Source organism: Echinops telfairi, unplaced genomic scaffold (assembly GCF_000313985.2).
Source record: "Echinops telfairi isolate 266 unplaced genomic scaffold, ASM31398v2 ScPeMD7_7410;HRSCAF=8448, whole genome shotgun sequence".
Classification (NCBI taxonomy): domain Eukaryota; kingdom Metazoa; phylum Chordata; class Mammalia; order Afrosoricida; family Tenrecidae; genus Echinops; species Echinops telfairi.
Genome location: NW_022111310.1, coordinates 20545849 through 20558694, shown reverse-complemented (window position 1 = coordinate 20558694; position 12846 = coordinate 20545849). Strand labels below are relative to the sequence as shown.

The window sequence follows — 12846 nt, the reverse complement described above, 5'->3', positions numbered from 1 at the left end:
GTGTGCTGATGGAGCGGCCACGGACTCAGCCCTAACCACACTGTTGTCCCGCCCCCTCTCTCTGAGCAGTGTCCGGAGGAGCTGAAGCCCATGAAGGATGGCTCGGGCTGCTATGACCACTCCAAAGGCATCGACTGCTCTGACGGCTTTAACGGCGGCTGTGAGCAGCTGTGCCTGCAGCAGACCCTGCCGTTGCCCTACGACACCACCTCCAGCACCATCTTCATGTTCTGCGGGTGAGTCACCCCTACCCCCACCCACCCCCAGGCCTGGCACCCCTTCTCCAGAGGGGTGGAGCGGTCCAGAAGAGTGCCTGGTAAAGTGGTCTGGGCTGACCTTCTACTAAATGACCTTTCGCCCTGTCTTTTCTTAATGCCAAAGGCAAAACCTTGTGTTGTTGGGCATTGGGAAGGAAAAACGAAAGAATAAACATAATTAAATTGAATTCAAACCCAGGCTGTAACCTGCAGAGGGTTTTTCTCTCTCCCCCAACCTGACGGAGATCAGGCATCTTGAAGGTATCGACCATGAAAATGTATCAAGCTTAGCTCCGACTTTGAACTGGGTTCCTGCAGGAGTTTAGCAGTCCGTGTTCTGAGTTTAGCCCACCTGTGCCCTAAGGTGCTGCATCTGCCTTATTTGTTGCGTGGGCAGGGGAAGAGGGTACAAGTGGGAGAAAGAATGCAGGTGGATTCCTGCTGAGACTTAAAGTGTAGGTTTAAAGTGAGGATGAGGCTCACGAGGCCTGAGGGACATTGGGTAGTCAGGTTCTTTCTCTGGGATCGGTCTGACCATCCGAAATGAGGTCCTCAGACACTGATGGCTAATGATTCTTCCAACAGCTCCTGTGTTCCAAGTCAAGGTTAGTAGTGGCAGTCACACCGGCCTGTGAAGGCCCCGGCCTCGTGTTGGAGCCTTACTCACCCCTCAAAACAAACTAACAAACAAAATGAGGGGACACACCTTCCCCTCTTCAGTGTCTTTCCTTGTTGCGTCTCCTTTCTCTCTGGATATTTGCTCATCTTGGACATTCTGTGACTCGGAAAGATAACCTGTGGGTGTGTGAGAATGTTGACCGTTAAAGACCCGAGTATGTTCCGTGCACTCTTTTCGTCAGACAGAAAAACAGAGTAAGACATTGAACAATCTTTTCAGGCCTAAAAAAGCAAAGGCCAGACTCTGTGTCATCGAGTCCCTCCTCGTTCATAGTGAACCAGTGGCATAGGGTCGAACTACCCTGCGCATTTCCAAGACGGTAACTCGTTACAGGAACAGACAGCCTCATCTTGCTCCTGTGGAATGCCTGGTGGTCTCAAACTGCTAACCTTGAAGGAAGAAAAAGCATGGGTGGGTGGTGTAGTTTATGGGTTCGATCTCAGTTTTCCAGAAAATGAATTTAACAAGGCCTCTTCTAGTTATAAAGGCCCATGCTCCTCCCAGGGCTGGTTTCTGGAGCTCCCTCCCTGCCCCAGTTAGACCAGGGGTGGGCTGCCAGGTGTATTGGAACAGGTGGTGGAGCAGCTCGCTGGAGGCCCTCATTATGCATCAGTAAAACAAATAAGAAATAAATTAGTATATGCAGATCTGAATTTATGGTGGTCTCCCCTCAGCGTAAGAGACTGCAGGGCATCGTGGAGTAAATTATGCATGACCTCAGTTCTGCAGGCTCCAATCAGTCAACTGTCTTCTTATCTTTGTTACTCCCCAGCCCCCCAAACTAGGGGAAGGGGAGTCTCCTTCTGTGCCAAATAACAAGAGTAACAGCAGCAGCAAGATTGAATTTTGACAAGGAAAAATACACCTTTGGCCACATTATAATTAATGGAAGTTTGGATTCCATAGACCTGGGCTCTGTTTCTGACTCTGCTATTGATTGGGCAAAGACTCCCAGCCCCATCTGAATTTCTGTTTCCTCATCAGTACAATGCTGTTGATGCCTCCCTCTTATCACGGCAGTGGTCCTGGGTGGCACAATGGTTAATGTGCTTAGCTTCTCACTGAAGGGTTGGAGGCTCCAGTCTGCCTAGAGGTGCCTTGGAAGAAGGGCTGGGCTATCTAGAGAGGTTGGCCTGTAACATCCCAGTGGCACAGGCTTTTACCCTAGTGCACACGAGGTCTCCATGAGGGAGGCTCAAGTTGATGGCATCTGACCACTGGTTTCAAAACGAGTGGTTTTGAAGATGGTAAAGTTCCTTATGCTGATCACCCCCCTTCAATCACTCTGCAGGTGAAAGATGAGGCTTTTTACTACTGTAAAAGAGTAGAAAGAAACCCACAGGAGCTGTTCTCCCTAGGCTGTAGGGGTGCCATGAGTTAAAATTGACTCTCTGACAGTGAATTTGGGGTGGAGGGGTGTTGGGGTGTTTTTTTTTATGGTGCTCGAGGTAGTTAGTTTATTGTCCCAACCTGGCCGATAAACACATGTGGAGTGAATTGAAGGGCTGAGGGATAAATGGCTCAGTGAGCCTCACCTTTCTAGTTCTCGGGTCTCGTGCTTTGTGATGGTTGGACCAGGGTGCAGCTGCCTTAGCAGTTACCTGCTTTAGCTGGCAAGGCTCACTTCCTGCAAGACATCCCTGAGGAGAAGCCGCAGGGACCTACCCTGATGCAGCCCTGGGTGCTGGAGCAGCCATGTGGAGACCACTGCTAGTGCTGAGATGCTTACACATTCACTGATTCAGCTTTGCTCCTCAGCGTCGTTGCGTCTGCTTTGTGAGATGGAGGAGGACTTTGTGGATTGGTGGCAGGCATATGGGTTCATGTTGGACTTGTGGGCTTGGGCAGCACTGGGTTGGGATGTTTTCTTGATGCGCACTTATCCTTTATATAAAACTCTCTTGTACATGAGTTTCTGTGGGTTTGTTTCTCTCAAGTACCCAGATGAACACAGTGCTCTAGTGGTTACGAGTGAGGCTGCTAATTGTAAGGTCCAGAGTTGAGCCACTCTGTGAAGGGAAGGTGCGACTTCTCACTCCGGTAAAAAGGTGACAGTCTTGGGAAGCCCCAGGGGCAGTCCAACCCTGTCTTAAAGGGTCGCTATGAGTCAGAATTGACTCTGTGGCAGTGAGTTTGGAGGGTGAGTTAGTTAATTGTGCCAGCCTGGCCGATAATCACATGTGGTGCTGGTTGAAAGGCGGAGGGATAAATGGGTGGTGAAGCCTCGCCTTTCTAGTTCTCGGGTCTCTTGTTTTGTGATGGTTGCACCGGGTGCAGCTGCCTTAGCAGTTCCCTGCTTCAGCTTGCAAGATGGATTTCCTACAAGACATCCCCAAGGAGAAGCCGCATGGATCTATCCCGATGCAGCCGTGGGTGCTGGAGCAGCATGTGGAGACCCCTGCCAGTGCTGAGATGCTTACATGTTCACTGACTCAGCTTTCCTCCTGCAGTCGGCATCATTGCCTCTGTTTTGTGAGGTGAAGGACTTTGTGGACTGGTGTTGGGTATGGGTTAATGTTGGACTTGTGGGCTTGGGCAGCATTGGGTTGGGATGTTTTCGTGATGCACATTTTCTTTGCATAAAACTCTCTCATACGTGAATTGCTGTGGATTTGTTTCTCCAAAGTACCTAGACTAATACAGAGGGTGAGTTTTACCTTGCCCAAGGTCAGACAGTTGGTAGGATAGCTCACTGCCTCCTTACGCAGGGGCTTTAAACAAGTGACCAGACATCTCTGTGCCTCATCTGTGAAACAGCAATACAACAATGCTAGTATCTGACCACAGACTGGTTTCAGGAGCCCTCCTGGCATGGAAATTAAAGCACTCAGCTGCAGCACTTGTAGCCCACTACCCCTCCCCGGGAGAAAGATGAGGCAGTCTACTTCCATAAAGATTTATCGCCTTGAAAACCCTCTGAGGCAACGCTACTCTTCCTGAAGGGTCTCTCTAAGGCAGAATCGACTTGCTGGCAACGAGTTTGGCTTGGTTTTTACAGGCTTGTTAGGAAATGCATTAATCTTTGTTAAGAGCCCCGTCGTCATAGTGGTTGTGCATTGAGCTGCTAACCGCAAGGTCAGTTCCAAAGCGCCAGCCGCTCCTTGGGAGAAAGTTGAGGCTTTCTACTCCTGTAAAGAGTTACAGTCTTGAAAACCCACAGGGGTATTTCTCACCTGCCCTTACGGACGGCTGTGAGTCAGAACTGATGAGATGGCAAGAAGTGAGTTTAGCTCGTGTCTACTTTCAACCAGTTCATGGGAAAATTCCACTTCCTACAAACTTTTGAAACCCTTTCAGATCTGTCCAGCATGCTGGCCTCTTCCCGCTTACTCAGGATCTGGTTTTCAGCCTGTTAGTGGTGGAGTCTATGCAATAGGACAGACTAGCCTTCACAGGAAAGACCGCTGAAAACCTTAAATGAGATGATCAGGGTGAGAGTGGTTGTGAACCACTACTGTGGCTCTTCCAAATGCTGATGCACACGGCAAGGATGAAAACGTGACCCCGTCTCCTCCCAGGACCTGCAGTTTCCATTCCAGCATGCTTTGGAAAGTGTCTAAGAAGGATACACATTAGAAGCTAGCACCACTTGCTAGCACCATCAACAAAAACAGTGAGACATTAGTGGGTACTTTCTCTCTAAGTGGGTTACACGTTGGGCTGCGAATTGCAAGGTCAGCCGTTCAAAACCACCAGCCTCCCCGCAAGAAAAAGATGGGGCTTTCTAGTCCTGCAGGGAGTTACAGTCTCAGAACTGCCCAGGGGCATTTCCACCCTACCCTGTGGGGTTGCTATCCCTTGGTTGCTACTGGATGGCAATGAGTTTGAGACAGAGTGGGTTTAAGGAAGTGGGATGGAGTGGGATTTAGCAGAGAAAGTAAACTGTTTCCAGGCCCATTCCCAAGGTGTTCAAAGCTCTGTGACCTTTCTAAAAATGTTCCTGGCCAGGAGCAATTGTAATGAACCCCTTTGCAGGCAGGTTACTAAATGACAGCTCACCCTGACATGCCCCGATGTGCCGAAGGAGCTCCGGTAGTGCAGTGTTTGACCAGAAGATCGTCGGGGTGAGGGGTGGCGGCTTGAACCCACTGCCACTCCTTGGAAGAAAGATGTGGCAGGCTGAGCCTGTAAAGAATTACAGCCTTGGCTTAAGTTAAGCAAGTTGCACCTAGCAGGAAAGCAAAAAAGCCCACATGAAAGAAGCACATTACCCTGTATGATCATGAGATGTCGACAGGATCAGGTATCAGCTATCAAAAGATTCAAAAGACCAACCAGCTATCAAAAGATTCAAAAAAACAATCATATCGATGCAAAATAGTAGAGACCCAAAGCCCATCTGTAGATAATTGGACATCCCCTCACAAAAGGATTACAGGAATGGACGATTCAACCAGGGTGCAGTAAAGCACCGTCGAAACACACCACATTCCTCTAGTTCCTGAATGCTTCCTCCCCGCCCACTATCATGACACAGTTCTACTTTCCAATCTGGCTAGACCAAAGCATGTACACTGGTACGGATAGGAGCTCTCCACACATGGACTACAGGGCAGATAAACCTCTCAGAAACAGTAGTGGGAGTATCAATACCATGAGGTTAGGCAGGAGAAAGGGAGAACTGATCACAAGGTTGTATGTGTAACACCACCACCCCTCTCCACCAGGGAGGATGAGTAATAGAAATGTGGGTGGAGGGAGGCAATGGATTGTGTAAGCTACAAAATAACAATAACAATATAAATTGATCAAGGATTCCAAGGGTGGGAAGGTGGAGAAGGAGGGGGAAAATAGGAGAGAAGCTGATACCAAGAGAGAAAGAAGAAGAAAGAAATGTTTTGGAAGTGATGATGACAACTCATGTAAAAGTGTGCCTGATACAATTGAATTATGGGTTGTTCTAAGATCTGTAAGAGCCCCTCTCCCCCCAGGAAAATGATTTTTTTAAATGTACTGCCTCAGAAACCCTAGGGGGCAGTTTGTCTGTTTTGTTTGTTTGGGTTTTGTTTGTTTGTTTGTTGCAATGTATTCTATGCCCATTTCTAGAGAAATTTTAATTTGTTGTTCTCAATCACACACAGAATAAATCATAAAGATAAGACTGATCAGAAGCCATTTGTAAGGAGGGAAAGGAAGAAAATGGTTTCAAGATCCTAAAACGGGAGAGTTACCGAATGTGGGATAAATTTAGCTCTGTGCTTCTTGTAAGAAAAGAGACCTGAACAGAAAGTGTAAGAAATAGACCTGAACACTTGCCTGAAGCACATAAAGTTGATCCATTCCTTAGACTCCGTGTTTCCCTGAGTGGATTCTGTGAGTTTCTTCCACAAGATACCCAAAGAGGCAAAAGGGAGATGCTGTAGTCAAGCCCAGTCTTGAAGCTCTGTATCCTATTCCTCCTTTTCTGAAATGGCCACACACCTGTGGTGAGTAACCCGAGCCCAGGTGGCCTAGTCGTTATGCATTGGGCTGCTAACCATAAGGTCCGCAGTTTGAAACCACCAGCTACGCCCAGGGTTTCTACTCCTACAAAGAGTTAGTCTTATAACCCCGTTGTGGCAGTTCCACACTGCCTTACAGGAGAGCCATGAGTCGGGAGTTTTGAGAAAAGGAGCCCTGGGGTAGGGTCGGTTAAACGCTGGGCTGCTGACAGCAATGTTCGCAGTTCAAATCCACCAGCCACTCTGCAGGTGAAAGATGAACTGCCTGCTTGCGTAAAGACTTACTTTCTTAGAAACACTATCAGAACCACGTCAGTAGCAGTGAGTTTGGGTTTTTGATTTTGTTTTCCTTTGTCTTTTGGTGGTTAATAAGGCGATGAAAAAATCCTACAATAAAGTAAAAACTATGTATACTTTGTCCATTTAAGGTACCCACCCCTGTTTTCACATTGTAATATTCCTGGATTCAGAATGCATCTATCAAGCGTCTGACACGCTTGGACAGGCAGTTGTTCCCCACCCAGCCTAACACTAGTATTCGGGATGCTTGTGTTACAGTCCATTTGGGGGCAGGGGGAGGCTGGTGGTCTGCAACTGAACCCAGAGCTCCCCAGGAAGTCCTGCTCCATTTCGTCCCTTGCTTTTCTTCTTTTCTCCCCACTTCCTTCCTTCCTTCCTGTCCTCCTTTCCTGATAAACTGTGGCTGGTATTAAACCTTCAGACCCAGACACCCCCACTTTGACTCACAGAGACACGTCTTCCTGACCTCCTTGTGGTCACTGCTGGAACAATCATGAACGGTTTATGGGAAAGACTCATATGATGTCAGTTAGTGGGGTTTGTGTGGACAAGGGTCCGACTGCTAGGTGACGGGGTCCTGGCCCTGATGACCCATGGGAAAGAATTTCTCACAGTCTCCAGGACTAGAAAGCTGAAAAAGATCGCGGTGCACTAGGCACTAGGATGCTTGGACCCAGCACTAACATCTCTCTTGGGCTCCGTGACGTGTAGCTCCATGAGCCGTTCTTCCGTGTTCTTACTTCTTTTGTTCTCAGAATTGATTCTCTTTGCTAGTTTTAAAAATCTTGGTGTACAAACACACACACACATACACAGGAGTTTCATGGAAAATGGAATCGAAAGATAATGAAATTTTTCCATGAACTTTTTGGAGCTGTCTCATGTAGGTGTTGTGTGTCTATCTCTCTCCCTCTTTATCTGTCTAGATACATACATTATGAATTTATTTATTTTTTGAGACTTTCAATAAACAAATGAATAAGTGAATGTGCCAATCAATAAACAACTGCTTTGGGGAAATGGACATGGGGCCATTTCTGAGTGATTCTTTCCTCTATTATGAAACAAGCCGATTGGGGGAGTCAGCTGTGTTGGGTTAGAGCACTGGATTAAGAGGAAGAAGGTCCGAGGCAAGGTTTGGGTTTTTACCAAAATGCTCATGACCTTGGTCAAACAACTTAAGTACCCCAAGCCCGGGGGTCCTCGGTGGCTCTATCGGAATAAAAGTGCCTATTTGATGGTGTGGCCAGGAAGATGCATCAACATGCCCTATAAGATTTGATGGAGCAAGCTATGAAGTCCCACCTCATCCTGGTATTCTCTATAACAAGTTGTATGTCTTAATTTTTTAAATCATTTTATTAGGGGCTCATACAACTCTTATCACAATCCATACATACATCAATTGTGTAAAGCACATTTGTACATTCATTGCCCTCATCATTCTCAAAACATTTCCTCTCCACTTAAGCCCCCAGCATTAGGTCCTCATTTTTCCCCTCCCTCCCCGCTCCCCCTTCCCTCTGGGTTGTATGTCTTGAGGGTAGCATGCTCGTTTCATTCAACGGAAATGCCCAGTTTGTATCTTTGTTCTCATTTTATGGTTTTCATTGGGGCATATGCATAAATATAGTTATATGCAGATCTTGGCTGGTTTCCTGTAAGCCTACGCTCCTTAGAATTTCTGTAAGAAAATCTCTCAGACGACAGAATGTTCTAAAGGAGCTGTATAATTATGTGGCGTGGTACAAAAATAATTTTTTTAAAAAGGCAACAACTAAACAGACCTTCATGTAAATCATCCAGTGCCTTGGGGTGGCTTGGACTGGGAAAGGGAGGCTGGGGAGGCGAAGGTTGCTCACATTTCAAAATTCAGAAGATCGTTTGCCTTGATAAGCTCTTATTTTTCATCTTGCCGCATCTCAAAGGGCCTCCCTAAGCACACCCCAGGCCTTCTCTCTTCCCCTCCTCTCCTGCTAAGACAATCCTTTCTCATCCCCAGGCAAGAGAAAATCACCATGAACCGAGAGAGATGATGTAGTTCAAATCACACACACGCACACATTCACCTACAAGTCAAATAGCTAAATGCACGCCTATCAGATAGATCTCGACTCACAGTGCCCCTACAGGACAGAGCTGCTCCTCAGGGTTTCTGGGCCAGATCACCCCAGCATTCCCCTAGGGAGCCGCTGGTGGGCTTGAACTGCAGAGCCTGCAGCTAGCTCAACCCTTCACCCTTTGATCTTCATGCACACACGCCTTGAAATAGGAGTGCCCAAGATACATTTCCAGCAACACTGGCCTAGAGAGCCCCCAGGGGTCACTCAGTCGCTTCTCTGGAAATGGCAGCAATATTTTGCTGCTGTGTATCCGTTTCCGGTTGCTGCTGTAATTGATCAGCACAGTGTGGCTTAACACAAAACAAATGTATTACTTTGCAGCTCTGGAGGTCAGAATTCCTACATTCAGGGTGTCCTTAGGACAATGTCCCTTTGGGACACTTTAAAGAATATCTCTCCTCGCCTTTCCTCGTTCCTACAGCTTTTGCCTGCATCACTAGGCGAGTGATCCCTGCCTGTCTTCAAGGCAATCTGCAAAGCACCTTCAGACATTTCACTTCCGTCTCCCTGGAGAGCCCTGTTGGACCAGCAAGGTAACGTCCTCTCAGATTTCAGGGATTCCGATTCCGATGTCGAGTTTAAAGGAGGTCGAGTGAAGCCACTGTTTTGTTTTGTTTTTAATCATTTTTTTAGGGGCTCATACAACTCTTATCACAGTCCATACATTCGTCAATTGTGTAAAGCGCATTTGTACATTCATTGCCCTCGAAGCCACTGTTAAAGCGCTCGCTGTCAAAGGTTGGTGACCGGGACACAGCGTCACTCCGAGGGAGAAAGGAACTGGAGATCCCCTCGGGGAAAGGCTCAAACCGAACCCAGACTTCGGCCACGGAGGCCATCGCGACCCTGCGCACACCGTGGGACTGTGCCGGGCTGGGGCTCCGGGACTGTCCCTGTCCAGGCCTAGAACGCCCTGTTTTCCTCCCGCTGAGCGGCTGGTCCTTTGGAGATGCTCACAGGGTTAGCGGCCCAGTGCGGCACCCACTGTGCCACCAGGGCCCCACACGCTCGGGGGAGGGACGGACACGGACAGTCGCTCCTCTTCTGATCACCTCTTTGGAAAGGGACAGAGGCAGAAAGCCCACACAGTGGACGTGTGAGATATAAATGAAGTAGAAGTCAGAAGGGCCCTGGCATTTACAAGCAGGAAAGATAGAGCACCAACAAGCCGAGCCTTCAGCTCAGGCTGGCAGGAAAAGAATGGCAACGTCAACACAAGCAGAAGAAATGAATTAAGCACCGGAAACGAATTAATACAAATAAAAGCTGAAGTAAATGAAATAGAGAAAGAAAGGAAGGAAAAGGTGCCTCCTCAATAAAACACCATCGCCTGTTCAAAGCAGAAGGGGAACAACCATCAATAAACACACTAGGCATGAGCTGGGGATATACTCTAGGAGCACTGAAGATAAAACAAATATAATGAGACTACTGTGTACCACTTTATGCCAATAAATTTGAAAGGCTTGATAAAATGCTTTATTTCCTCAGGAAATACAAATTGCCAAGTTTGACTCGAGGTGGTGTAAAATCTGAATAGACAGATAACACACAAATGAATAATGAGAGCTACTGCGATGGGGGAGGGAAGACATCAAGCCTCTATGATTTTTATGGGCAATGCCCATCAAACTGCCACAGAACGGATATCCTCTGTCTTTTGTAAACTGAACTAGAGATAGAAACGGGCAGCTTCGTATTATCGTCTCACTGTCCCGGCGCGATCCTAGTCTGTAAATAGACAAATGGATGCTCATGTTGTTATTGTTGTTGTGAGGTTCCGGCAAGTCAGTCCTGGCCCATAGCGACCCGTGTGCACAACAGAACAAAACCCTGGCCGATCTCGTGCCATCCTCAGAATGGTCCTTGTGCTGGAGCCCTCTGCGGCAGCTACTGTGCCACTCCACCGCCAAGAGGGCCTCTTCTCTTGTGGCTGCCCTTCCACTTTATCAAGCCTGAGGTCCCTCTCCAGGAACGGGTCTCCCCTGACAACATGTCTAAAGTATGTGAGACGGAGTCTCACCATGCTTGCCTCTAAGAAGCACCCTGGCCATATGTCTTCCAAGACAGATTTGCTTAGCAGTCCTTTTAGCAGTCTATGGTACTTTCAATATGTTCCTGCTTCTAGACAAATCTGCTTGCTATATTAAAAGTGATAAAATTCTTTATGTTGTGAGAGTGCCAAATCAGTCCAAAAAATCACCAGTAGTTTCTCTCGAGATCAGCAATAAGCCCAAGCCATACACTGTCATCGGGTCCAGTCTGACATATACCAGGCCTAGAGGACACAGTATAATTGTCGCTGTGGATTCTGAGACTGTATCTCTGTGGGAGTAGAAAGCCCTACCTTTCTCCTATAGAGCAGCTGGTGGTTTTGAACTGCTGACCTTGCTGTTAGCAGCCCAATGTCTAAACAACTTTGCCACCAGGGCTCCATCAATATTAGCAATAGCTAATTATAAAATAAAAGCAATTGAAAAGGAAAAGTAGATCTTATCCCTGAAATGGAAGAGATTGAAATAATACAGTCTCTCACTCAGCCAGGGTTTACTGTACTTTAATCCAGGACAGGCCCTTTAATCCTCACAGTGGCTCTATGAGAGAGGAACATCCTTCCAGATAAGGAAATGAAGTGCAGTGCCGTTAAACAGTGTCCCGGGGTCACACAACCAGTGAATGGTGTCTTTAGGATCTCAGTTCTGATAGCCTGGGACCCCCTAAAACTCACGGCCATTGAGTTGATGTCTACTCAGAGTGACCAGATAGGACAGGGTAAACTGCCCCTCTTAATTTCCGAGACACTATCTGTTTATGGGAGTAGAAAGCCCTGTCTTTCCCCTGCAGAGCAGTCAGTGGTTTGAAACTGCTGACCTTGCAGATCGCAGCCCAGCATGTAATCACCATGCCACCAGGGCTCCAGAACCCATCACTGTAACCTCTAGAGTATAGTGCCTCACATAAATATCTATGAATAAGTCCTACAAGGCATCTATAAGTCCATAAAAGCATATTGTTAGAAGAGGGCTTGCTGGGCCAATGTTTTACAAATTTTCAAATGTTGATAGATCTACTAAATGGCCTTCTATAGGGGTGGAAAGGGTTTACAATCCAATCATCGAAGGGAGGGAGGATCTGTCTCCTCACATCCTTCATGCTCACATAGCGTTTATGGCAAACACTCTAAAACTTTACTGTTTATCTGATCAGCAGAGATGCAAATTCTACTCCTGAATAAGAGGACTAAGCTATACACAGAATCCTTGGGGATGCAAATGGTTGAGGTACCTGGCCGCTCACAAAAAGGCGTGGTCCCCATGCACCCAGATATGCCTCAGAATAAAAGCCTGGAAATCTACCTTTGGAGGGAAAAAAAAAACAAACCCCACCCTTGAAAACTCCGCAGAGCACAGTTCTATTCTGACCCACAGCAGATTTCCAATGGTCAATGATCTGACAGCAATTAAATGGTAAAGCTCCCATGTGAGATGGGAGCAATGCTATGCGTCTGTTAACAAGCCAAGCCCCTCAAACCAGGTCAGATTTGAGCTAGGCAGTTCTCTGCATATGGCAGTAGGGATCTAAACACAGGGGCTCCAACCTCTGGAAGGGAAGAGAGGTCTTAGGAATCACATAAGATGTGTTGTGATGGGCTAAGTCTGGCAGTAACTTAGATCACTCTCCCCCAAGATTCTGCTGTTCCAAATCTAGTCATGTGTTCTGCCCACCCAACTACAAGGGAGGCTTAGCTGGGTAGTCTACAATGTGTGCCGGGGAGAAGATACCAGGCAGAGAATATACAATATTGTCGGGGCCAAGATGCCATTTCTGCCCTTAATGTAGCCTACAAATTAAATGCCTCCCACCTCAAATCCCACTCGAGTTCACATGGAATTTGAAAAGCTGATTCTAACATTCATCTAAAGAGAAAAAGACAAAAAGCTGGAATATTTGAAATAGAGAATCATTGTTGGTTATGGGGAAGAGACTTATGTGGCTATGTTCATAACATACAATAATACTAATAAAAATCAGGTAGTATTACCGCA

The 12846-nt window shown here is 47.1% G+C and overlaps 1 protein-coding gene across 1 annotated transcript in view; it reads left to right on the top strand.

Moving 5' to 3' along the window:
- The window catches only part of ASTN2 (astrotactin 2), a 1157183-nt gene that overhangs the window by 707218 nt on the left and 437119 nt on the right, over positions 1-12846 (top strand). Inside the window, exon 12 of the mRNA XM_045296567.1 lies at positions 70-236. Within this exon, the coding sequence (XP_045152502.1) occupies positions 70-236 (167 nt within the window). The remainder of the gene's footprint in view (positions 1-69; positions 237-12846) is intronic.